At 39.9% G+C, this 26,319-nt stretch overlaps 1 protein-coding gene across 2 annotated transcripts in view; it reads left to right on the top strand.

The window, feature by feature from the left end:
- The window catches only part of LOC130550359 (centrosomal protein of 112 kDa-like), a 100,797-nt gene extending 76,658 nt beyond the window's left edge, over window positions 1-24,139 (top strand). For both annotated transcript variants that reach the window (XM_057327801.1, XM_057327800.1), the window contains 3 exons: window positions 11,549-11,650; window positions 22,112-22,163; window positions 22,612-24,139. In XM_057327801.1, coding sequence (XP_057183784.1) covers window positions 11,549-11,650; window positions 22,112-22,163; window positions 22,612-22,628 — 171 coding nt within the window. In that variant the 3' untranslated portion in view covers window positions 22,629-24,139. The remainder of the gene's footprint in view (window positions 1-11,548; window positions 11,651-22,111; window positions 22,164-22,611) is intronic.
- The last annotated feature ends 2,180 nt before the right edge of the window (window positions 24,140-26,319 follow it).

Below are 26,319 nucleotides of genomic sequence, written 5' to 3'. Positions count from 1 at the left end.
CTGATATTACGCGTGTGTTCAAATACCTCTAAAAACACTTATATGTCCTTTTAAGTCCTGCTTTCAAATGTCTCCTGGTCTATCTACTTGTTTTATTATTCAACTCGGGTCTGAACTGATATATCATTGTTATTACTGTTATTACTGTTTGTGTAATAAACAGTAATATGTTTGTCCCATTCCGCAATCAACAACAGACAACAGAGGAACAACCAGGGAAAAATAGTAATGGCATAATTAACTTTATTCCTCTGTTGTCCGACATCGACCACAAAACAAGACCAACCAGACCAGACCCACACAGTCCCAACAAATGAAACGCCCCGAACCGCAACCAACAAGCCCCCCCACTCCCTACAAACACCCACCCAGCAACCTCCAATCAAAGTCACTGAGTGCAGCCATAACTTCAAACTGCTGTCATGTGATGTAAGTTTAGCATTAAATACCAAGTATTGTAAATTTAGCATTAATGTGACAAGTAGTCCGTCTTTGCTCTCGGTTGGGGATGGAATTGTCTGAGCTGGGCCGGTCAGATGGTCGCCTTTTTCTTGGGTGGTGATGGAATTGCCTTGGATGGAGCTGGGATGGTCAGTGAGTCCGCAGGAGGATGGCATGGGATTTTCCGATGTAGCTGACGTAATCTCTAGTTGAGGATGGGCATGTGACGTTCATCTGGGCCTGGCGGAATCTCTCCCTACCTCGGGATGGGCATCCCGAGGCGAGGGCAGAAAGAGAATAATTAGCATAGCTGCTGTTCATTAGCTATGTATTAGTGAATGCTTGGCTGAAAAGATGCGTCTTTAATCTAGATTTAAATTGGGAGAGTGTGTCTGACCCTCGAATAGTATCGGGGAGGCTATTCCAGAGTTTAGGTGCTACATATGAGAAAGCTCTACCCCCTTTGGTGGATTTAGTTATTCTAGGTGTTATCAAAAGTCTGGAGTTTTGAGATCTTAGAGGGCGTGATGGGTTGTAGTGTGGTAGAAGCTCTGTTATGTAGGTAGGGGCTAAACCGTTTAAGGCTTTATAAGTAATTAAAAGAACTTTAAAGTCAATACGATACTTAATGGGTAACCAGTGAAGGGTTGATAACATTGGGGGAAAGTGTAAAGATAATTTGTGGGGATAGAAAAAAAGATTTTCAGGTCTGTCCCATATTGTTTTCAGAGGTTCTGGTTGACTATAGGTCGTGACTGTAGTCATCATCAGGTGGCAGAAGCATGAGCATCTGGCTAAACTGGGATGAGCATTAGGCCAAAACTGGAGCTGGGGCTGACAGCCTCTGGAGGACTTTGGAACCAGAGGACGAGACATGAAAAACAAAGCAAACTGTAATATCTGTGGAACCAGTGGTCATCTTGTAAGCCAAAAGCAGAGCTTTGAATTTGATGCGAGCGGCTATTGGGAGCCCATGTAACCTGATGAAGAGCGGTGTGACATGCTCTCTTTGGCTCATTAAAGACCACTCTTACCGCTTCATTCTACATAATTTGCAGAGGTTTGGTTGTACAAGCTGGAAGACCAGTCAGAAGATCATTATAGTAGTCCAGTCTGAGCAGAACTAAAGCTTGTACCAGGACTCTGATAGGAAAGGTCTAATTTTCCTAATGTTGTGAAGCTTAGCTGATCATCAGTTACAACTCCAAGGTTCCTGGCTGTCCTGGAAGGTGGAATAGTTGACGAGCCTAGTTGAATGGAGAGGTTGTGATGAATCTTTTGGTCAGCCGATATCACAAGCAGTGCTGTCTTTGTGAGGATTAGTTGCAAATGATGGTCCCTCATCCAGAGTGAAAAATTACTCAGGCATGCAGATATACAAGCAGATATTGTTGAATCGTCTGGCTGAAATGAAAAGTGGAGTTGTGTGTCATCTGCATAGCAGTGACAGGAGAAGCCATGTTTCCGAATGACCTGTCCTAAGGATGCCATATAAATGGAAAAGAGCAGTGGTTCAAGCACCGAGCCCTGGGGTACCCCAGTAGTGAGATGTTGAGGATCAGAAACCTCACCCCTCCAGGATACCCTAAATGACCTACCTGAAAGGTAAGACTTGAACCCCACTTGCACCATTCCAGACACCTGACTGGCAGTAGTTTTGTTTACAAAGAATGAAGCAAGATCAAGGTGGGCAGCAGGCGGACAGAGAAGAGCAGAGAATGTTTTAAAGAGTGTAGGAGAGTCAGATGCGTTGTTGATTCTAGAATGGTTTTGAATGAGTTGGAGTTTATTTAGAAGTGTTGGAAGAGATCTACCTAACAATGAATTACAATAATCTATTGGTGAGGTAATAAATGCATGAATTAACTTCTCATTATAATAATTTTAAAGATGTTTCTAAGATTGAAAAGATGGCTTCTGAAATGAGGAAAAAAAGTAGGGCAGGGTGCTGAAATCATACAATAGCTTTATGTGAAGAATAGATTTAAGTTGTTATTTACTGAAAAACTTTACAGCAGTTGTCAAATCTTATGATCCACGCTGCATGTTCTAATCAGCACACACATATTCAGTTGCAACACACGCAAGAAACCCGGGCGATCAATGACGTCAATTGAGATTTCAGAGCTTTGGAAAGACAAGAAAAACAGATGTGGTTAATATAAACTGGTGCTTGGGAAAGAGCTGTGTGGATTTTTTTGTTTCATTGAAAATATAGCAGGTTTAATAAGGGTGTTTCTTTTAGCAAGTAAAATGAGTCGAAAGAGGGCCAGTGAGGAGACCTCCACTCAGGAATGTTATCGTCTACCCTGTACCTCCTTAAGAGACAGAGAGCCTGCAAACAACATCTGCTCCCACCTCATAAAACTGTGTGTGTGTGTGTGCGTGAAAGAGGGCGACTGTGTGTGGAAATAAAGACCTGCTCTCTTTTCAGTGCTGTGATATTGCCCCAGTTTATCTTCCAAGACATGTCTTTGTAATGCAATCCGCAGCATGCAAAAATAGCCCACTTTTTGCCCAGACTTCAAACAGATGTTCCTCGCTCGGCTGCTCCGGGCTCCTCCACGCCTGCTTGGCATGAAATGGCGGCATGGCAGCAGCGCGTTTCTGCGCAGTCTTCGCATGGCACGCGGGATGAGACGATTACAGACACAAAGCCTTCGAAACAGTCAAGTGTCTGAGTCCTCCAATAGGTTCTCTCCTGAGGCTCAGCGAGGTGTTATTTTCATATTAGGATGGATTTGACATGTTTGTTAAACAGGAGTTCCTCACTGCATGCTAAGTGTTGGACAGGTTCATCCTGTCTGTGCTGGTGAAGTGGTGAAATCAAGCTTTTTATGTAAGCATGAAATTTCAGTGATGTTACTGTATGCATTATAAAAGGGGTTTAATGTTGTTAAAGAGCAATTTCTGTCATTTCCCAATGTTCTTGTAATTTCTACAGCACAAAAAAAAAACATTGAGCAAACACCTTTTCAAATAGGTTGCGACATCACGTCTGGTGTAGACACAGTGTTATATTACCTGCGTATATGAATTTATATTTAGTGTAAAAAGATAGCAATAGTGATAAGTTTAATCATGATTCACATTTAGATTGGGCTCTGCGTTTTCTTCAACAAAAAAAAGCCTAAATGTAAGATCAAGCAGCAGACTATTGAGTAAGTGCCGTCATTTCCATTAACTTCCCATTACTGCAGCGGCCCACTCCACTCGAGTGGCACTTCATAAATCATACTTCTGCCTCATAACTTCATAAAAAGACTCCTCCAGCCTCTAATTCCTGCTCACATAAAAATCACTGCTGCTCTTCCACTGCTATTCACAAAGCTTCACACTACTCCCGAGTCCTGAGCCGCTGATTCTGAGATGCAAAGATGAAGCACGTTTTTGATGTCCTCTGTGATTCTTACAATGTTTTTGTCACTGTATAGTGTTTCTTTCGCTCCCCTCCATCCCTTCATTAGCATAAATCAAGCTCCTGACGACACAACAAACTTCATTTGAATACTCAAAATGCTGAGGTCTTGTTGCTTTCAGCTGGCAGCTGTCAAAACCCCCATGTGTGTGTGTGTGTGACACATCCAGTGCTGCATAACGTCAGATGCAAGTGCAGTCTGAAAACTATATATAGATGAAAGGGAGTCATTTTAAGTGAAAATGTTACGAAAAAAAGGCTCGGTGCACAGTCTTCAAAACAGAGAACGGTTTATTAAAAGAAACAAAGAGTGAAATGAAATTTGCTTCTAGTCACATTCCTCAGCCGTCAAAACTTGCAGCTTTCACATCTAGTTCATTAATGAAAAAATGGGAAGTAAAAAAAGAAAAACCAAACACATCCTTACAGTATGTATAACCTCTGAATATGTCCAGATTATCATTTAGAGTTTATGCTTTATTTTAAGGATTTTTAATCTTTGTTCCTTCAAACTGAAAATCAAATGATAGAAATTGAGAGAGATATTATTTCCTATTATATATATTGTATATTTGTATTGTTGACGATACGGTTGACATTGTCTCAGCTATGGTGTGTTTTCTCTTTAAAACAGGGGCTTCTGTATATTTAGCGATGCTTGCTAGTTAAGGGATAAGGTACATTGGGCTGTTTTTAAGGCAGAATAAACTCTGCCAGGGTGATGAGGACTTGTACTGTCCTGTGTAGTGGATGTCGTGCATCACACTAAAGAGGAATATTTCTCAATATCAACCAGCTGGATGTACAGTATCCCAGTTGTTATTGGGGAATAACACACCTTGGAATGTCACAACTAACCATTCAGTATTCCAGAGAGCCGTGTAATAATCATCCTTACGGAATTTCATTTCCACCATGTGAATTACACTTTGTTTCGTAATTCTGCACCTTTTGTGCTCTTGACAAATCACGTGGCTAACTGAAAGGTGTGTCAATTCCAAGCATTTCGATTAGCATAGCAATGCCCTGGCATCAATCTCATTCTCTTCAAAACATGTATATAATTCAATTATTTGTCAAGTATGGTGACCCATACCCGAAATGTGACTCTGCATTTAACCCATCCAGAGAGTAGTGAACACACGCACAGCATGTGGTGAACACACGTACACCCGGAGCAGTGGGCAGCTATCACTGCAGCGCCCGGGGAGCAAGTAGGGGTAAGGTGCCTTGCTCAAGGGCACCTCAGTCGTTACCCGCCGGCCCTGGGGATCGAACCGGCAACCTTCTGGTCACGAGTCCGACTCTCTAACCATTAGACCACGGTTTATTGGTATGGTTATTAAAGGAGTCAGATCTGGCAAACTCTTTGCGAAACTATCTTTAGTAGGTAATTGTTCTACCCTGTCGATAACGAGTTAAACGGCTGATTTCTGCAGTGCGCAGTGTACATGTTATAAGATAGTGATCAGTGACATCATCGCTTTGAGGTATAATATCTATATTGGTTAGATCAGCACCATGAGATATAATCAAGTCTAGTGTATGATAAAAACGATGAGTGGGTCCATTGATGTGTTGTGTTACTCCAAAAGAGTGTAGTAGCTCTGTAAACGCTACTGCTAATGCATCATTAGCACTATCTACGTGGATATTAAAATCTCCGACAATTAGTACTTTATCAACGTTAACCAATAGGTCCGATAAGAAGTCTACGAACTCTTTCAGAAAATCAGTGTAGGGACCAGGGAATCTATACACAGTAGCCAACGTAAAAGAAAGCAATGGTTTTTTACTTTCGTTTGGAACAATTATGTTCAACGCAAGCACTTCAAATGATTTAAATCTATGCTCTGTTTTCTGAGTTATAGTAAGAAAGTCTCTAAAGATTGTTGCGACACCACCACCTCGACCAACCGGACGTGGCTCGTGCATATAACATTAGCTTGGTGGGGTACACTCATTTAGACCGTAATAATCATTTGGTTTAAGCCAGGTTTCGGTAAGGCTAAGTATATCAAAACTGTTGTCTTTGATTTCATTTACAATAACTGCTTTTGAATTTAGTGATCTAATATTAAGTAGGCCGAACTTTATGAGTTGGTTTTGGTCGTTTATTACATTGTCTTCAGGTTTAATCACGATCAGATTTTTTCTCTGGGTTTTGCCTAAATTATTATTTTGTAGTATTATTCGGGGGACAGACACAGTCTCTATGCATTTGGAAGCAGTAACATTTATAACAGATGAGTGGGAGGAACACAGACTATGGTTAAAGTTTTGACTTACCGGTGGGAGACGTAGTCAAACGGTGCGTAGCGTCTTTGAGATGTTGTCAGACAGAAGAACCGCTCCGATGATGCTGGGGTGCAGGCCGTCAGGGCGGAAGAGCCTAGGTCGCTCCCAGAACTGATCAAAATTATTAGCAAAGAGCAGCTTCTGTTCAATACACCATGACATCAACTATTTATTTAGCGCAAATAGTCTACTGAACGTTTCATTCCCTCGTCGGTAGGTAGGAAGCGGCCCTGATACAATGAGTGCGCACCTTACCTTTAGTGGAGGAAGCACGTACGTTCCGGACGATTAAGTCTCCGATGACCACAGCGTTGCATTCCGTCTCGCAGAGGGCGGCAAAGCGGTTCCTGGTCGGGATCTCGAAGACCGGTGGCGGCGGTTGGGTCATCGCTCCAGTCTGGCTCGTGCCTTTCGCCGTGGGTGTGCCGGTGCAGGAGTGAAGTTCATTTGGGCTGATCGTGTTTTCGAAGCCTGGGCTCTGTGCAGAGAAACACGCGGAGTAGAAGTGGTAGGAGTATTACAATTGCGATGAAAACTTACCGCGGATTTGCAAGCGTCAGCTCGGGATGTTTCCAGCGCCGTTTTAAGTTCTCGCAGCTGTGTCTGCTTCTCAAGTAAATCCTGGATCTGCTTCTCCACAGCCTCCAGTTCCGACTGAAATGCGAACGTTTCCTCATCTGCACTCAGAGGTACAAACACGTCTGAAACATTAGCCATTAGTGATGTAATAATGAGAACAGTGTGTTAAGCAGTAAGCAGGCTGGTAATGCTAACAGCCTGAGGGCTAATAGCGAGTGATCCGATAAAAATAATTTATCAGTGTGTTTAAGGACGATTTTGGTATGGGATATACTTAAGGATAAGTTTTACCCTCGATGATTAACAATTTAAAACACAAGTCTTAAGATATAACAAGAATAAACAATGTATTTAGAATAAATTTGAAAGAGCTCCGGCTTAAACCACACGCTCTCAGCAAACAGGAAGTGACGTAATCCAACAGGTGACGTAATCCAACCAATCAGGGCAATCATGTTTTCAAATCCTTGATAAGGGCCGCATATTATTCGCACATTAAATTAAATCTTTTTTTATTTATTCCAAAGTGAAATTTGATAAATACTGTAGAGTATGTACATGCAATTCCTTCTACCCTGTGTTTTATAAATACTTTTATATTGAAAAAGATGGCAAAACATTTGCACACTGTCATTTAAGCCACATTATTATGATAATTTACAGTATACATAATTTTTTATTCTTGACATTTTCAAATATTCCTCTAATTCAGGGTCGTGCAATTAATCCCAAGGGGCCACATGAGAAATGGGACTGTAGTGGAGGGCTGAACCTAAAGGGTAAACTTAAAACTTCAAAAAATTCAAAAATCATGTTTTTATTGTGTTTTTAGCTGTATTTTTTGTTATTATGGCTTAAATAAAAAAACAACTGCACTTTGATTGATATTAATTGGAATGCACAATAAAAATACATGATTTTTTATTGTTTTTTAAAACGGAGTTATCTCATTTTATCTCATCAAGTGTCTCGAGATGCGCTTTTGATAACAGAAATTCCCGCCTCAGCGCTTCAAAAGACGCGAACGCAGAGTTTAAACATGTCCATCTAGCTAGCGCAATAGTGCATGTCTCCCTCTCTTTTCATTTTTACTATAGTATGCTGCATAGTAGACTCATGCCATCTATGGATTTTGTCTATATTACATCAAATTAGTAATTTTCACCAAAATCCTAACTGAAACGCAATGTTATTGAAAACATTTAAAAACCGCCTGGCGGGCCAGATGAAATTGCTTGGGGGGCCTGATGTGGCCCGCGGGCCGTAGTTTGCCCACCTCTGAGTTAGACTCTTTCCAGCCTCAAGCAACACTTTGTGACCGAAAAACAGCATTCAGTTGTTGATGCACTGCACTCTTGTCTACAGCATTAGCAGCGACGTTTTAAGGTAATTCTTCTACAATCCAACTAGTCCCTTTAACCACAGGTGGCTGTTAGCACTGGAAATGGAGCTGTACAAAATGGACTGTTAGGTAGACACGTCGCTGCTCGAGAGCTCATATTAAGCTCTATATGAAAGCCACTCCCCCGTTTTCCTTACAGAGGCCTTTTCCTCCTACACTATGAGGCAAACATTCACAGCATGTCAACTTTAATTACACGTGGGCCTCCCAATACAGTATGCAGGACTGTGTCTGCTGTAGTGTGTACTGCTTGTGTTGAATGGAATGTGTATGATGAAGAGAGGAATTGAGATGAGGCTTCTTGTCAGAGGGCAGTTTAGTGTCGAGCATGCTGTTATCAGGTCACCTGCTGTGTCCTACGAGATGCTTCGTGTCGATTTCCCATTCTACAAATTAAATGTTAAGTGATGTAATGTAGTTTCTTCTTGCAATGGACTGTCTTCTTTAAGCAAGCAAGCGGAAAGACATTACATTTGAAATCATGCCAATAGCATTGGGGTAAGTCAAATGAAGAAGGACCAGACAGCGGGGATAGAGTTTGGCTAAGCGGCAAAGGCCGCGACTACAGCGCAGTGTGGGACTAAACAAGCACAGTGTGTAGTCTTCAGATAATTTGTACTTTTCCTCTTTGAAGTGGCTTCCAATCTTTTCCTTGTACCATGAAATATTTCATTACAGAAAGCCAAACAGAGAAACAGAATTATTTTGGGAAAGGCAATAATTTTTCTTGTCATTCTCTAGTCATTCAAAAATGAGAAAGTACTTTTTTCTCAAACTGATTTGGTGAACAGAGTCTGCTCAAGACTTCATTGTCTGTCTAGAGAGACAAACCACATGTAACATTTGTTAAACAGGAAATATGATGATAGCCAAGACTACACTCTTAAAAATAAAGGTGCTTGAAAGGTACTTCGCAGCGATGCCATAGAAGAACCTTTTTTGGTTCCACAAAGAACCATTCGGTCTTACCTTTTCACAATCTGAAGAACCTTTTTTCACCACAAAGAACCTTTTGTGAAACAAAAAGGTTCTTTGGATTAGGGCTGGGCGATATGGCAAAAAAGTAAACTCGATAGTTTTTTTCTATATTGATCGATAACGATATTTATTTCGATATATATTTAATTAAAAAACTGTATTTAAAATAATCTATTTTAAATACAGTTTATTAACAAAAGTTAACCTTTAACCAGTTAAAATTAAATTAAATTAATGCACTGTTGCAACACAGAGGATATTAGGCCATAAACAACATGTACCAGTTCATTCAGTCTCATTTTGACTCAATTGACTCGTTAAGTAAAGGGAGTGTTCATTCAGTACATTCAACCAATGAAAGGGCTCCGTTACTGCGTACATTCGAACGCTATTGGCTCAGCACCTGCGCACATACATAACGCTGCAATAATGTCTTGCTCGAGTAGTGGCATTCATTCAATGTATTCAGTGAACCTTAAAGACATCTCACATAAACTGTAGTACATTTCTTTAATCATGCAAGCATCTTACATACAAGGTTCAATATTTTAATGTGCACACAAACTCACTTTATTACATCTCTAATCTGTACAGGGCAGCGCTGGTTTGTTTCATATGCACCAGCTCATGTTAGCAGATATTGTTAACAATGGATATAAAAACGTTTGTGCTTGAGTTTCGAAGTAACGTTAACTCACTTGCAATTGCGCCTCAAGTTTGTTTTGTTTAACTGGCGATTGCGGAAAAAAAATAAGACACTTGATAAACCGCGTGATGACAACTCGAGGTTAGTTTCACCTTTGTTTCCGCTTTCAGTAATGTTTTCCTCCTCATGTCGAGTTTTCTTTGCCAAGTGCAGTATGAGATGGACTTTGTACGTTGACGCGCATGCTAAAAGCTGCACGCTGACTGACTGTTGTTGCGTTTATTTCTGCGTTCTGTTAGACTGTAAGATTAATCCATATCGAGTCAAAATGCCAATAGCTTATCATCGTTTTTGAAATACATTCTATCGCGATTCGATATGATATCGTTTATCGGCACAGCCCTACTTTGGATGTTAAGGGTTCTTTATGGAACCATTTAGACAAAAAAGGTTCTTCTATGGCATCAAAGAACCTTTTGAAGCACCTTTTATTTTTCAGAGTGAAAAGCAGCAAGAGTTGGTTTCACGTCTCCAAAGCACATCTTAAAAACCACCACACACAGGCCAGCTCTAATTTTCACACTAAAATTTTGTTGATCCCCATGACACTCCAATAGTCCATGTTTTTCAAAGCCTGCTTTTATCCTGTGCCTACGTCATCAAATAGTCCTGATCTCACAGGATAGCTTACATTTTCTATGAGGTGGCAAATTTGTAGGAATTGGGCAAAAACGTCCATAAAGAATGAAGCTCCAATCTCGAACCCTTCACTGGGACAAAATCGTATTGTGCCAAAAAGTTTGAATGAGATCCTAGAAATGTATAAAAATTTGCCACCTTGCAAAATAGTGAAAGTAGAATGAAATGAGTGACCGTAGTGATGTGATGTTAAGAGTTTTTCAGTGCATCTCTAGACATGACCTGTCCTTAAAGCCTTGTTTCTAGTCATGCCTGGCTCTGCACCGCGAGCTTCCTCAAACGGACAAGGCTTTTATAGTTGACCGCATGCCGTTGTGCTATTCTCTGAAACGACAGAGTGCGACACAGAGTAGTCGAGTCAACTAACCATAAGGTAGTAGCGTCGAGAAGAAGTGGTTTGCTTGAACAACACAGTTTACTATGGTTTTACTACCACAGGGCTGTTGAATGCTTCAGTTTGATTGGCTGATGAACGTTCTACTGGTGTGCATTATTTTTCAGTAAAACGCACACCTATGAAGTAGTTCTAATTCCATATCGCTGCACCAAGTTTAACTGAAAGGTTATACTGTAGCCTTCTGCCCATCACTGAATACAGAATTAAATTATTCTTTACTAAAATTTTGGTAATAGAAATAACAGTCAAAAACATGGTTACTACACTTTTAGGATAATAGTTACTTTTACATAAGGAGTACCTCCAACTCCACATATGTTATTTAAAACGTATTGGATAAAGAGGCTGCATTGTTCCGTCTGCTCATCTGGACTTGCATCCCTCTAGTTCGTTTTCGGATGCATTGCCGCGCGCGCAGTTACTGCAAGAAAAAAATGTCTCCTAGATTTACATTTACACTTATTGCATTTGGCAGACGCTTTTATCCAAAGCGACTTACATTGCATTGTATTATACATTTTGTTTCTGATTATGTGCAATCCCCTGGGATCGAACCCATGACCTTGGCATTGCTAGTGCCATGCGCTAACCACTGAGCCACAGGAAAGCGTGTTTATGGTCAATGTGCGATATTTACATGCTGGCGAAGGATTATTAGTGAGCATTCTCTTCCTCTATCTCTTCTTGTAGATCACACATGTTCGGCAGGAGTGTGAGCTCAAGATCAAAGGCCTGATGCCTGCCGAGCTGCGGCAAGAGCTGGAGGACACCATTACCTCCCTTAAGTCACAGGTGATTGAACAAACACACACTTACACACACACACACACACACACGCTGCTAGATCACCCACAAATATGGTTTGCCTGTCTGCACTCTAAAAGTTATATTAACTTAATAAAATGTTTTAAAGTTATTTAACAGATTTTTTCAGTGGGACGAAGATTGATTAAAAATCCAACAGTTAATTACTCTAAAATGTACATATTGTTACTTAAATATTTACTTAAGTATTTAATTAACAAATTATATTTTTAATATACACTTAATATATTTTGTGAATTCTAATACAAATATTTATATTACTTTTTACTAACATTTAAACCGTATATTTCATTGATTTCACTTTTTTTTGTGTAAATTGTTTCAGATAAAATCCAAGTTAAATTTTTTTAGAGTGTGTGTTTGACCTTGTTTTTAAAGGTAGGTAGCACATTGCTTAACGTTTAATATTTGTACACAAACCCCACCTCTTAACAGGTTCCTAAACAAACGGGGAGCTTGCAAGGCATAATGTAGCTGGCCTGGCATCATAAATCCTGACAGGGTTATTAGGAGACAGTGTCAAGGGGTCTTGTATCATCCTTAAGAGATTTCTTTTGTTGAGTGTACATTATCCCATTTATTACGCAACTACTAAGCAAATAATCAATAAATAAAGCATTATACAATACAATAACCAACAGTACATAAGAATAAAAATATAAAACAATAAAATGATTAGTGCAAACAAGAAACAATCGTTCGCCTTTCCCTGCCCTTCAGAATTCTAAAAGATTTTTTGAACCAGTTCAATCGACATTTAGGCACTCTATACCTTCTCCCTGAAGGCAGAAGCAAATATTCAGAGTGCAGGAGGTGAGAAGGGTCAGCCAGTATCCTGTGTGCACCTCTGTACCAGAGCATGTGAGCGGAGCAGAGCAGGGAGCGAGCGGAGACCGTTGCGTGCGAAATATAGTCGGAGCGCGGAGCGGGTTTTTATCCAAAGGCCGGAGCGATTGCTCTGTCTCGCTCCGATACCGCTCACACCACGAGTTTGAGTTTGAGTTTGCATCGATAATTTATGTTCAACACGTGGATGTTTAGTTTAGCTTTTTAGTTTGTTTGAAGCCTCAGACTGACATCACTCCAACTTTTAATTTATGTTCAAAACTTGGATGTTTTCTGTTGTGTCTGTTTGAAATAAATATATGTTCTATTTTGACTGATGCTGCTGTTGCTGTGAGTTCTTTATAGGATATAGGCTGCGTGGCGGACGCGTCGCAGAGCGCGTTTGCTGCATGTTGATTTTCCTTCCCGTGCCTATGTTAACAGATTAGAGCAGCCACTGACATTGGAAGTAGCGTCCGTCAAAAATAGACTAGGCGCCTATATGTAGCGAAGCGGCACTGGGACGCTTTTGAAACGTGCCGCGGTGCATCTGGTGTAAACACAAGCATAGACTAGAATGACCGCGATCCGTTCCGGTGTTAGACGCGTGCGGTGTAAACTTCGTAAGACTTCGGTTGAAAACGGCAGGTGTTAAGCATGCAGAGGAATTTTAAATTTGAGCGAGCGTGGAGCGATTTCACCGGAGCGGGATGAAATTGTAGGTGAGCGCGGAGCGGAATTGAGCGGAGTGGTCTGGTGCGACTTTGAGCGGTGGCGCGGGGGGGGCGAACACCCACGTGAGCGGGGAACGGAAATTCTCACCGCTCAGCACCGCTCACATGCTCTGCTCTGTACACAAACTGCTCATATAATGCTTGCAGCAATGGGTGTTCATTCCACCCCACAATTCTCATGGCAGTCTGGACAACGTCAAAAAGTGTTTTTTTATTGTACGGAAAGTTTACCATATCTCCAGAACAGCCAGTCATCATTATTTTTGTTGACACCACAAAGTCTTGATCTCCTCAAAAAGTATTGGATTTTAGTACATAAATATCTGCCATGTAAGCATGTTATCAATGTAGATGCCAAGGTACTTATAGGAGCACACCTGTTTGATTATGAATAACAACAAGGCTGTGAGCACCAAGTGCTCTGGGGTCGAACACTATCTCTTCCGTTTTTACAAACAATTTGTTGGCATCCCACCACTGTTCAAAGTTCTATATCTTACACAGTAAAAAGAAAAGGTGCCTCAAATATCCTGTTGTGTACTCAAAGAACCTTAAACTGTATTTTAAGTGCTCCGAAGCTCTTTTTCTCAATAAAAGGGTTATGGTGGAACCATCTATAGTCTTTGTGGTTCTTCCAGGAACCTAGAAGATCTTGAATAACCCCATATTCAGTTGTGAAGTTCTAGAGTCACCTTTTCACTACACTGGGACCTCAAAGTGCTTTGCGGGTTATTGAAGGAACTCAAATTCTAAAAAATGGTTCTTGTAAAATCTGTAAACTTGTAAGTGGTTCCTGGAGAATCTCTCTTGTACAAGACAGTATCTAGAGGAACCCCCAAAAATTCTGCATAAAATAGGGATTTTTAGTGTCTGATCATTTTGATGTTTTCATATATATTTAATAAGTGAACACACATTTTAAAATCATGCACATGATTAGAGTACCTTTAATTTTTACAGTGTAGAGTGAACTGTATGCAGTAAGCTACACTGTAAAAATTAAAGGTACTTTGAGGAACCATTTGGGGTTCTTCACATTGCCACACCGGCGGAACCCTCAGGGGAAACTCAAGGCACCGCTTAATGAAGGAGGGCAGTTCTCTGAGGAACCATCAAGGCTTCTTGGGGATCCCTTTTATTAAAGTGGTCTGGAACCATCTTGGGTGCTTCAAGGCACCATTTCACAGTTTATATTTGCTATTCACAATATTTTAATAAGCAGAAATACTAAATCAAATACAACAGTTTATTGATAAACAACAACAATTTACATTGAATAATTATTTACAGAATGTTCAATATTGAACATTATCATTCTAAATTCATGAAATCACATGTATAATTAATATTGTGTTGGTGATATTGTTATAAATGAAAAGTCTTTATCTTAACAAAACTAACCAAATAATTTGCCTTATTTTAAATATACTGTACATACAGAAATATTTCAGGTACTTTGTACAAATGTACAATTGTAAAAAAGTCCAGCAAAAAAGTAGTCTCTCATAGCAAGGCCTACACCCATGGTAAAGTTGTAATTTGCCAAAAAGCAAATCCTTGCGAGCTAGAGAAAACAATGCTGTTCTCTCCAAATGGGTTTCCTGCTATTACCAGGTGGTGTGCGGACCCATGTAGTCAAAGTCAAAATTATTTCTATAGTACATTTCACAATTTTGCATTGCTACAGTAGATATGTATTTATGGCAAAAAGAGAACAGGAGCTGCGCCTGTTGGCCTTAGGTGTCCAAGGCAGTGCAAGGATGAGCATCAGGGTTGGCTGGGTCTGTTGGCCTTGGTTGCCCCTGGGAATAAGACATGGAGACCAAAAAGAGGGATTTAGATAACGTCTCATAAAACATTAAATTTAATCATTTAGCACATCACAAACTGCAATTGGTTTACAAATGTAACAATAAACAAAATATTACAATCAATGCCTGGAAGTCACTGTTTTGGTCTATGGTTAAGGAGTACAATAGGCTATTTATAGCAACAACTGTAATAATCCACTTTATTCAGATTTTCCATTGTCAATGAGTATTTTTACATGTGCAAATATAACAAATAACATAATAGTGAAAATATCACAATAAATATAATACTTACATTTTTTTGCTGCTCAACTTGAAATTATACTGAAAATTCTGAGTTAAAAGGATAAAAATAGAACTGAATCATAAAAATATTTAATTACAGACAATTTATGTAACATGGGTGGGAAAACCATTCAACACAAACATCAATAAGTTAAAAAAGAGCTATACATTCACTAAAAGTGAACATAATAGCTAAAAGTGGCTAAAAGTCATTGTTTGTCATTTAACACTAACCATTTAACGTTAGCCCCACAAGCTTCATCTTAACTTATATTCGTTAGCATCTCGCTAAAACATGCGCTGCCTACACCGTGTAAATAAATGGTTTAAACAGCCAAAAGCGGCCATACAATTAGACGTGTCAGAGTATACATTTATATAAATAGTATATAGTTAGTATATTTAAGTTATTTATATATTTTGACTTTACTTACATCCAATGGGACAGTCGAGAGGTTGTTGCGATCCGTTATTTTGAATTCTCGCCTGTCGCGCGAGCGGAACAACACCGGTGAACACTCGTGCCACTGATGTTTGATCGCAGATGGATCGGTGACATCAAAGCACAGTGAGAGCTATTTGTGAACTGACTGCTCTGTATGCTTTAGAGATGTTATTCTAAGTCCGTATGCTTTTTGTCATAAGGTGATCGATCTAAGCAGAGCGGGAAAAAGTTAAACACACATACTAACAAAAGCGCCACATGGCACATGCCTTGACTCTGAGACATTGGGCCAACAGCGCCACAGTACTGTGGAGGGCGAGACTGCACAATAAACACAGAGCAGCTGCAGTTTGTTTGGATGGAAAGCACAACGTTTACATTTTCAAAAGATTTCAGTGACTTAGGATCTACTTATAGAATAAAAATGTTTATTTATAATATATTAATATAATTAATCATATAATACAAATAGTAAGAAATATAAAATAATCAAAAAGCTTGCTGAAATTTTTCTAAATAACATTTAGCCTTTTCTAATCATGTGCATGATTTTAAAATGTGTGTTCACTTAGCAGGGGCCAAAAAACAAACTTTGGACTATTCTTATTCTCATAAAACATCAAAATGATCAGACACTAAAAATCCCTATTTCATGCAGAATTTTGTGGGGTTCCTCTACTGTCCTGTACAAGAGAGATTCTCCAGGAACCACTTACAAGTTTACAGATCTTACAAGAACCATTTTTTAGAATTTGAGTTCCTTCAATAACCCGCAAAGCACTTTGAGGTCCCAGTGTAGTGAAAAGGTGACTCCAGAACTTCACAACTGAATATGGGGTTATTCAAGAATCTTCTAGGTTCCTGGAAGAACCACAAAGACTATAGATGGTTCCACCATAACCCTTTTATTGAGAAAAAGAGCTTTGGAGCACCTAAAATACAGTTTAAGGTTCTATGAGTACACAACAGGATATTTGAGGCACTTTTTCTTTTTACTGTGTAGGATTGCTGTCATCTGAGAGTTTCAAAATACAATTTCCTGTGAATAAGCTGCACAGTCATTGGCATATAGTGTAAAGAGGACAGGTGTGCTCACACAGCCCTGAGGAGCACCTATGTGCGTTATTCTTGAATCTGAGAGGGTGTTATTAATCCTCACAACCTGAGTATGGCTGGTTAAGAAACAGTAGTACCATTTGATCAAAAAGAGGTTAACATTCAACTGGCTCATTTTCTGGATCAGAAGGAGAGGTTGGTATGTATTAAAAGCAGAACTAAAATCTAGCAAAAAAAGCAAGCTTGCATAAGCTTTGCTGTCCTCTGGATGTTTTAAAATCAAGTGTGTGATACTGTTAACAGCATCATCAGTACCTTTTCTGATTCTGTATGCAAACTGTAAGGGATACTGCAATGGCTCAAAATCAACTCTGTGCCAAGAAACCCATTTTTTTTAATTACCACAGATGTTAACACTATTGGTCTATAATCGTAATTACCATTTCTCAAAGACAGGTGTGATAACAGGTTTTTTCCACAAGCTGGGGACGGTGTAAGTGCCAATAGATTGTTGAAAAACAGGCCACCAGGCTGGGGTCAGTTCCTCAGCAAAAGTCTTTAGCAAGAAAACCGAGATGCCATCCGGGCCTGTGGACTTTTTTGGCACATACCTGTTTAAAGACAGACTGTACCACATGTTTTTCCAAAGTAGGTTTGTCCTCCGGATTGCATGAGATGGACTCCAGCAACGTGCTGCACTGCTGAGAATAGTCCTCTGTTTCAAACCAGCAATAAAATTCATTAAGTTCATTCGCTTTATGGTGTTTGTCCATGGAGATAAAAGGTCTCCTGCCAGTTCCCATGTTGAGTCCCACAGTCTTTTAGAATTACATGCAGCAAAACTTTCCTCTATAATATCTTTTTGTCGCCTTCGGGCCGACAAAATCATTGAAGTGATTTTATGACGTGTGAAGACCACTGATGACCACTAGCAGAGCCTTGTAGGAAACCGCTTACCTGGAACAACGATCCGTTCCACAGATCAATAGACATTATGCAAACATCCTTTTTGACCACAATCGTGAAGAAATATTCAAAAAATCTCTGATGACATCTCAGAACTAATCAATAGAAAAAGAACCAAAGGAACCGAATGTTAATACATTCTGATATTCTCTTCCATATTCCATGCCATGTAAGTAGGGGTGGGTGATCTGACGATCTTAAATCGAGATCAATCTTGAAACCGTCCGCAGTCCACTTTTCAATGGAATCGCGAGGATCGTGATCTTGTCTGAAAACAAGAGGTGTGTTCGACATCATTCAGCATTGCACAGACCCATTGGTGTATGACATTGAAGCACCGCCAGAGCAGAGAGCTCTGCGAGGTCTCATGCGTGCGATACAGTTTTGCAAATGCATTAGACAGAGCGGCTTGTCTATGTGTGACGTTAATCGATGGCACACAGCTAATTTACTTAGTTTTAGTCTATTTTGTGATTGATACTCGTTTCCCGGCTGCATTGAGTTCATAGCCTATATCTAGAGCCCTATGATTTTGTGATGCGGACACAGAATCCTGCTATTTAAATCTGTCATATGCCGGTTCTGCGCGTATGAGTGAATGTGTTGCTACAGGCGTGACACTCATGGATTTGTATGTGTCTCACTGTATGAGGACATAAACACATGAACATCATGTCCAGAGTTGCCCTGAGAGTTTATTTCAGGTGCATTTAACTGTTTTCAATGTTTGAGAAAAACTGAAGTGTCTATTGTGGGAGCGTCAAAATAGAACACAGGTTAACCTAAACACTCGAACGAAAGAAATACTGTAGTGTTCTATAGTAGGCTATTTGATATAGAAAATTGTGGTATTCTTGTTGTAAATTGATCAACTGTAGTAATAGTAGTATACTTTAATATTTACTATAGTCAGGTTCAAACACACTATATTATCTAGGAATTTTACTGCAGTTTACTATAGGCCTAGTAAATACTATAGTATAGGCTACTACAGTATTTTTATTTGGACAAATATATTACTATTGTATAGTAAAAAAATGAACAACTCAGAACAATAAGGAATGGATAAACTAAAAATGATATGGACCTAATTGATCCATTTGTAGGCCTATATAACATTAATGTCCTTTGTTGTTAACCAGTCTATTTATGTGATTATTTGCATTTGTGTTTTTTAGAATAGAATAGAATAGAATAGAATAGAATAGAATAGAATGAGCTTTATTGGCCAAGTATGTTTCCACATACGAGGAATTTGTTATAGTGACAGAAGCTCCACAGTGCAACAGAAAGACAGCAACAGGACAGAACACGGATGATAAAAAATAATAATAATAATATACAATAATATAGAAATAGGCAATGTACAAAACAGCAAAAACACAATATACAATATAGACAATTATGTATGTACAGGTCTGATATGTGCAAATTTGGTGAATAAATAATGTAAAATAGAGTTGTGTGTTCCGCATTTAATGTCAAGTGTTCATAAGATGGATTGCCTGAGGGAAGAAACTGTTCCTGTGTCTGGTCGTTCTGGTGCTCAGTGCTCTGTAGCGTCGACCAGACGGTAACAGTTCAAAAAGGGAGTGTGCTGGGTGTGAGGGGTCCACAGTGATTTTATCAGCCCTTTTGCTCATTCTGGATGAGTACAGTTCTTGGAGAGTGGGGATGGTTGTACCAATGATACGCTCAGCAGTCCGGACTACCCTCCGTAGTCTTCTGAGATCAGATTTGGTAGCTGAGCTAAACCAGACAGTTATAGAAGTGCAGAGGATGGATTCGATGATGGCAGAGTAGAACTGTTTCAGCAACTCCTGTGGCAGGTTGAACTTCCTCAGCTGGCGAAGGAAGTACAGCCTCTGCTGGGCCTTTTTAACAATAGAGTCAATGTGAGTGTCACACTTCAGATCCTGAGAAATTGTGGTGCCCAGGAATCTGAATGACTCCACTGCAGTCACAGTGCTGTTCATGATGGTGAGTTTGGGGAGGACAGGGGGCTTTCTCCTGAAGTCCACGATCACCTCAACAGTTTTAAGTGTGTTAAGCTTTTAAAGATGATTACAGACGTTTTGTACTTGTGCTACCTGTGCAACTGTTTGGCCTGTGCTAAAAAAAACTTTATACCTCTGTAGCACCAGTGCTATGTGCAAAAAAGTTAATGTACAGCCCTGTATTTCAATTCAGATCGTGGATCGAGATTCTTTGTTATGAAGATCGTTGTAACAATGTTCACAGTAAGGAAGAAGGAGGCGGGAACCGGTGAACGTTAAACCAACTTTTAATAAAATAAACAAACAACCAAAACGAAAGTAAAGTGCCGACAGCTCCCTCACGGTCGACTGCCGGCCACACAAAGATAATAAAACATAACATAAAATCCAGGCCAGGTTCTCTCTCGTCCTTCACTGCTGTCGCTCCTCCTTTTATGCTTCCGGAGCTCCTCCGTGAGAGATGTGAGACCGGTGCAATACGCAGCTGATGCTCATTATCACACCGGCCTCGCGCCGTTCCCTCACAGCCCTTGTCCCGCTCTGCTTGTCACAATCGTGATATGCTTTTTTGGGAAGATCGTCCAGCCCTACATGTAAGCGTTAACCCCTTTTTAACCTGCCTAAATCTGTCCCCCACAGGTCTAACTTACCTCAAACTTCAGATTGCTGGAAACTGTTGTTTGTTTGCATGGCTGCTCATGTCAAGTGCAGCGTGCTGTGATTTTGTTGTTATTCAACTGAATATATTACGTATTTCCCAGCAAAACTACAGCAACTTCCATTGCCAAATAACCCACAACATCCATGCCTTCTTTTAAAATTCTTTCATGTCATACAACAGCTCTTCGTTGATACTTTGAAAAACACATTTTTAGCTCTGAAATGTATTGTTTACCAGTTCGTTCTTTAGGGTCAGCCCCTCATGTGATGTTCTGTGTCCCTATGCCTGTGATCAGTCGGCTTCAATACCTCCACATTCTGTGTTTTGTATGTTAGCACGCTTGCCATCCTTCCACTAATAATGCCGAGCAGTCAAACCTCATGTCTTTGAACTCAAGTGCCTCTTGTTTATTTGATTTCTCGGACCGGAGGGGGTAGCCGTTCTTCCATAGACATGGATCTAATTTGGCTTTGAAGTCTCTAGTCCAGTTCATCTCCTTATGTGCAATTATACCCGCCAACCACAGTAATACAGTCTTCAAGGGTCCTGACCGGGGCTCTTATTAGTTACATTCAGCCTTGTCCTACATGAGTCTGTGGCATGAGCGTTTTTGTTAAATGTTTCAAACCGTTTTTTTTCAGGACATGGTCCTGGGCCTCTCAAACAGCATTTCAGGATCACAATTCAAAGACCACGGTGCATGCCTGTGAATAGCTCTGACTGGATTCTTTTGCATAAGCAGCCACAGCTCTGTGATCTGATATGTTTATACGTTGTAATTGGTGACCAGTGTGGCCTTCCCCTGGCCTTGAGTATTTCCAGCATTGCACATTGCAGTGCATTATTTTAACAAAACCAGTGGCCCGACCAGGGAATCTAACCATAGTCATTCTTTTAGAGAGAAAGGCGTGCAGTTGCAAGGATGGAAGCATTAGATTTCTTTGAGGTTTTACTATGTACTTTGTATCTTTCTTTCCAAGAAATCCGTCAGAGAACAATACATTTTTGTAAGGCTTGTTCAAAATTAGGAAAGCCAAAGTGAACCAAGATTATTCTTCTAAGAAAAGTATTTTCATGACATTGTGCTTTCAGTGTATCTTCTGTAGTGGCATAGCAGAATAAACATTCTTAAAACATACAATAGGCTGTTAGTACAGTGGCTCCAAACACTTGCTCATACAAGACGGGTGATGAAGTAATATATACCATTAAAAAAGGATTTGTTCACTTTATTTTGGAGATTCTCATGGATAAATAATTTCGCTGTACTTTGATTTGATCTGGTCGATTCACTACAACAGGGAAGTTACAAAGATCCCTGTCACAGCTGTATAATCACAAGGCTGTGGAGAAAAGCGTGAGACGATTGATATGACATACCATATCCATGGACATTGATGTAAAACATGCCATCAATTACTACAGCTGTCCTTCTACACAGCGCCCATGCTTGTTTTTACAGTTTTCCAGCGACAAACAAAAACAATCTAAAGCAAAAATTGGGCCTCGATCAATGCCAATGTCCTAAAGGCGTTCAAAAGGAATAAATGTTGTTTGTCAGATTCGGTTCAATCAGGAGTGAATTTTGTGCAGGTTTATGACCTGAAGTCTGTCTCGCACCCCTAAACTTGTGTCGTGTTTGGTGCAGGTGAACTTCCTCCACAAGAGAGCCGCTGTTTTACAGGAGGAGTTGTCAGCAGGTGAGAGTCCACACATTTACATTCAGCTTGATTGTGTATTGCCTGTTTACATATACACTTCAGTGTTTTTCCACTTGATTTCAAAACCCACGCCACTCTTTCCCTCAAAAGACATCTTGCATATTGTCATCCATTTTCACTATTTCACTATATACCAGTGTTTCTCAGTTCCAGTCCTTGTTCCCCTCCCATAATGTTTAAGATGTCTCCCTACATAAAACCCCTGATTCAGCCTCCTCCCAAAATAGGCTGGTTGGAATTCATGCGGCGGTGTGCAGATCGATTGGCGAGTGACATCATAGTACCGCGAGAGCAAACATATAGAGTAGTCTTCTCTCGAACTCGCTGTTTCGGTTACTCTGTTTAATATATGAATTTGCATTGGCTATTGAAAACCATGAAACCAATGTCATGTTTATAACTGCGACTGTCCCTCTCTCTCTTGTAGGTAATATAATGATGTGAGTCGAGCAGATGTGTAAGAGAGACATCATGATGGACACAAGCGTCATCATCCACACACACTGTGATTTCATCTTCTGCAAACACCAGTATATTCATGCTCATTCATTGTATTGTTGTCTTTCTGTTTATTTATAAGTTTGCTTGATGTCCATTTGCTTTGTTTTTTAATGAATATGTTTCATTTTTATTAAACATGATATTGTGATTTAAAGTTCACATTGTTCTGTTTTCTCAAATAATCTGTTAAAGTTGAGCATTTATGAATCAAAAGGTTTTACATTACTAACATTTTTTACAAAATACTTATGTAATACATTTGAAACATGGGACTGTGGTGCTTTTAGCTTGAGCTTTATTTTTTATTTTCATGCATTTAGATAGTGACCCTATAGACAATGTTTGTTTATTTTATTTCACCCGTCCAACAAACTCATATCTTGTGCTGCTAATACACTAGCTTCAATACAGTGAAAGAATTCTACGTTTTCAGACCATATATTTGGACCAGAATGCCATGTGCTTTGTGTTACTCTTCTACAGGAAAATGAGTGTTTGTTTTAGATTCATCTCTGGCTGACTGAACCAGTCTTCTGTTGGGTTTCAGGATGTGATTTATTAAGGGCCAGATTTACTAAACAGGGCAAAACAGCGTGAGAGCGCAATTTAAAAAAAGCGCTGATGGGAGTGTAAAATGTCTTCGGGTGATTTACTAACAATGTGCACATAAAAAAAAAAGACGCAATATCTCATTCCCATAATGACCAACGCAATCTATTAAGAGCAGCGCAAATTAGTGCAGGGTTCAAGACGTTCTTTTGTTGCAAATATCAGTAATTTGACGAGCGCAAACCTTAGTAAATCGCGTTGCACGATTCATTTAAATACTCTCCTCCCAAAAAGTTTGCGTCTGAAACAAATGCAATAAGGTCAACCGCAAAACAACCCTGTCCACGCCTTTTCAGCGCTAAGTTTTAATTTGGCAAACTTCCAATAGCTGTCTCATTTCAGAAGGCTGCGTCCTCCGGAGGTCTCCTTCGAAGGCTGCTTCATCGAGGTTATCTCGTTTCATAAAAGCAGATTGGACACTCAGGATGCGCCCTTCAAATGCGACCTTCTTTCACAGGAATTCGGAAGACACATAAGCTGTGTCTCGTTTCATAAGGCTGCATCCTTGTGTCCTCCAGAGGTATCCTCTAAAGGATGCGATGCGGAGGATTCTCAATTTAGAATTAAACGAGACGTCCTTCATAGGACACGTTGGCAGAAAAGGAAACAGGAAGTACCACGTTGCTATGACAACCTTTGACACCTGTCAAATTAATTAAAATGATTTCTACATGATTTAAGAGGTAAAAAGTTGGTTACTTTCTACCCTAAACAATGCCAAAAGAATTAAACGTTTAAAAATCACAAAACACTTGTAAACCTATTTACTACTTATGCCTGCTAAGATTAAAAAAGTGACACAAATTGTAAGCGTTAACATTTAAACACCGCATATTTGATTGAATGTGCAGCTGTTGCCGTTTATTCAAATAACAGACGTTAGCCGACGCAAAGAATTGTGGGTTATCTCTAGCAACGAAGGATACACCTCATGTGTCCTCCGAATTCTCGTGAAAGTAGGTCGCATTAGAAGGGTGCATACGAGTGTCCTACCTGCTTTTATGAAACGAGACTGCCTCGATGACGAAGCAGGCTTCAATTGAGACCTCTGGAGGATGCAGCCTTCTGAAATGAGAGACAGCTATGAGGTGCTAGAGATAACCCACAATTCTTTGCGTCGCCCAATGATTCTATTTGAATAAACGGCAGCAGCTGAACATTCAATCAATGTGGCGTTTAAATGTAAACGGTTTACAATTTAGTGTTACTTGTTTTTTTTTCTCTCACAACATTAAAAAAAACGATGTAAAACCTATTTCTTCTGTGAATACTTGAAAGGTAAATGATAAAAAATCTAATGCGTAAATGTAAATGTCATTTTCACTGCGTTTGCGCTGCTGCAAGCTGTTAGTAAACTGACCACTAAATCTGAAATATGCTCATGAAAGTTGGCCACTTTAATTCAAATAATTAAAGTCTTAGCTACTTTATTTTGAAGTTCCAGAAGACTGTGCGTACATGCATCTCCACCCCATCTCTGACCACCTTACAGTGCCTTGTTATACTATACATATCATCTTCCATCCACGTGACGGCACAAGACATTCGGCTTATTCGACTTGTTGCGGCGCCGCAAGATCCGACAGGCGGATGACATCACAGTACCGCGAGAGCGATTCGAAACCAAACTTTTTATCGTTTTTCGAATCGCTCTCGCTATACTTAGATGTCATCCGCCTGTCGGATCTAGCGGCGCCGCATCAAGTCGAACAAGCCTATTAGGTGTGTTCGAGCTCATGCGACGCTGCGCAGACCTATCGGCGAGATTAGCCGCTTGCAGTAGAGCGAGGAGTTGAAAAAGAAGCAGTCAAGTCGGACATCTGCTGCTTGTCGTAGTGACGTTCGCACCGTGTTTCCTTTTCAAAGTGCGATTGAAGTGGATTAGAATACTGGATTTGTCCAATAAACAAACGTTTAAATAAAAAAGTAGCAACCATAAACTCTTGCAAATGTTATGTGCTGCTTAACACGGTGTGCCTAAAAATCATGGTAAACATAAGGATATATTATTAAATTACCAACGGAGTCTGTATTCATTTTTATTTTATTAAACAACACAAAATAACATGTTTATTATATTTGTACAAACAGAGTTTTAGCTGTTTTAAAAACGTGCATTAAAAAGTATTAGTTGAACTATAGGGGTGTTATAATAAACCCGAAACGCACGTGATCGATGTCTAGCCAATCATGAAAAGCTATGTCGTCATCAGCCTGGTGCAGCCGCTCATGAGATGCTGCGCCGGCTGAGTAAGCCGGCTGTTCTCAAAACGCTCTCCTGCTACTTTAATGCCCCACGTGAAAGTCACATGGCGTCGGCGCCGGTTCAAGTCGGACAAAATTTCTAACCGGCATGCACTGCTTCAAGACAGATTTCGATCGATCTGCGCAGCGCCGCGTCAAATCGAACACACCTAGCTGTGTCTGAATTTTCCCCCATCACCTATATAGTGCACTATATCGGGTGTCCGCCATTTTGTAGTGTTGTCCGAATTCTGAGTAAACAACTCCTTCCCTACATTTGTTCACTACTTTTTACCCACAATGCATTCTGATTTTGAGTGTACATCGAAGTACACTCGCTCACTCTTATTTCCCATGATACAACGTCTGATCAACCGTCTGAATCAACCGTCTGATTAGAATCAGCTGGAGGAGAGTGCCCGTTAATGCCACGAATGTACTTTTATACACTTGTGTTTGTACTTGTTGACAGTTATTTTCTACTTTTTGAGATTCATTCAGGGTTCCCGTGGGTCCTTAAAAAGTGTTCAATTTGATTTTTCAAATTTAAGGCCATAAAAAGGCTTATTTTTACAGTCTTAGTCTTAAATTTTATATGGCAAATTATCTTAGAATTATCTAAATACTTTCCTAAAGTTAAAACTATTTAATTAGCTTTATGCGATTTATATCTTTCTTTATGGATTTGTTTGATCACGTGACCTTTCGCGCAATTACGGCAGGGTCAACCTCTCCTGCGCGCAAAAGGATGAGAACAAAATGGGTAAATGCTAATGGTGGG

This window comes from Triplophysa rosa, unplaced genomic scaffold, assembly GCF_024868665.1.
Source record: "Triplophysa rosa unplaced genomic scaffold, Trosa_1v2 scaffold29_ERROPOS194725, whole genome shotgun sequence".
NCBI classification, from domain to species: Eukaryota; Metazoa; Chordata; class Actinopteri; order Cypriniformes; family Nemacheilidae; genus Triplophysa; species Triplophysa rosa.
This window is presented reverse-complemented; position numbering and strand designations above follow the sequence as displayed.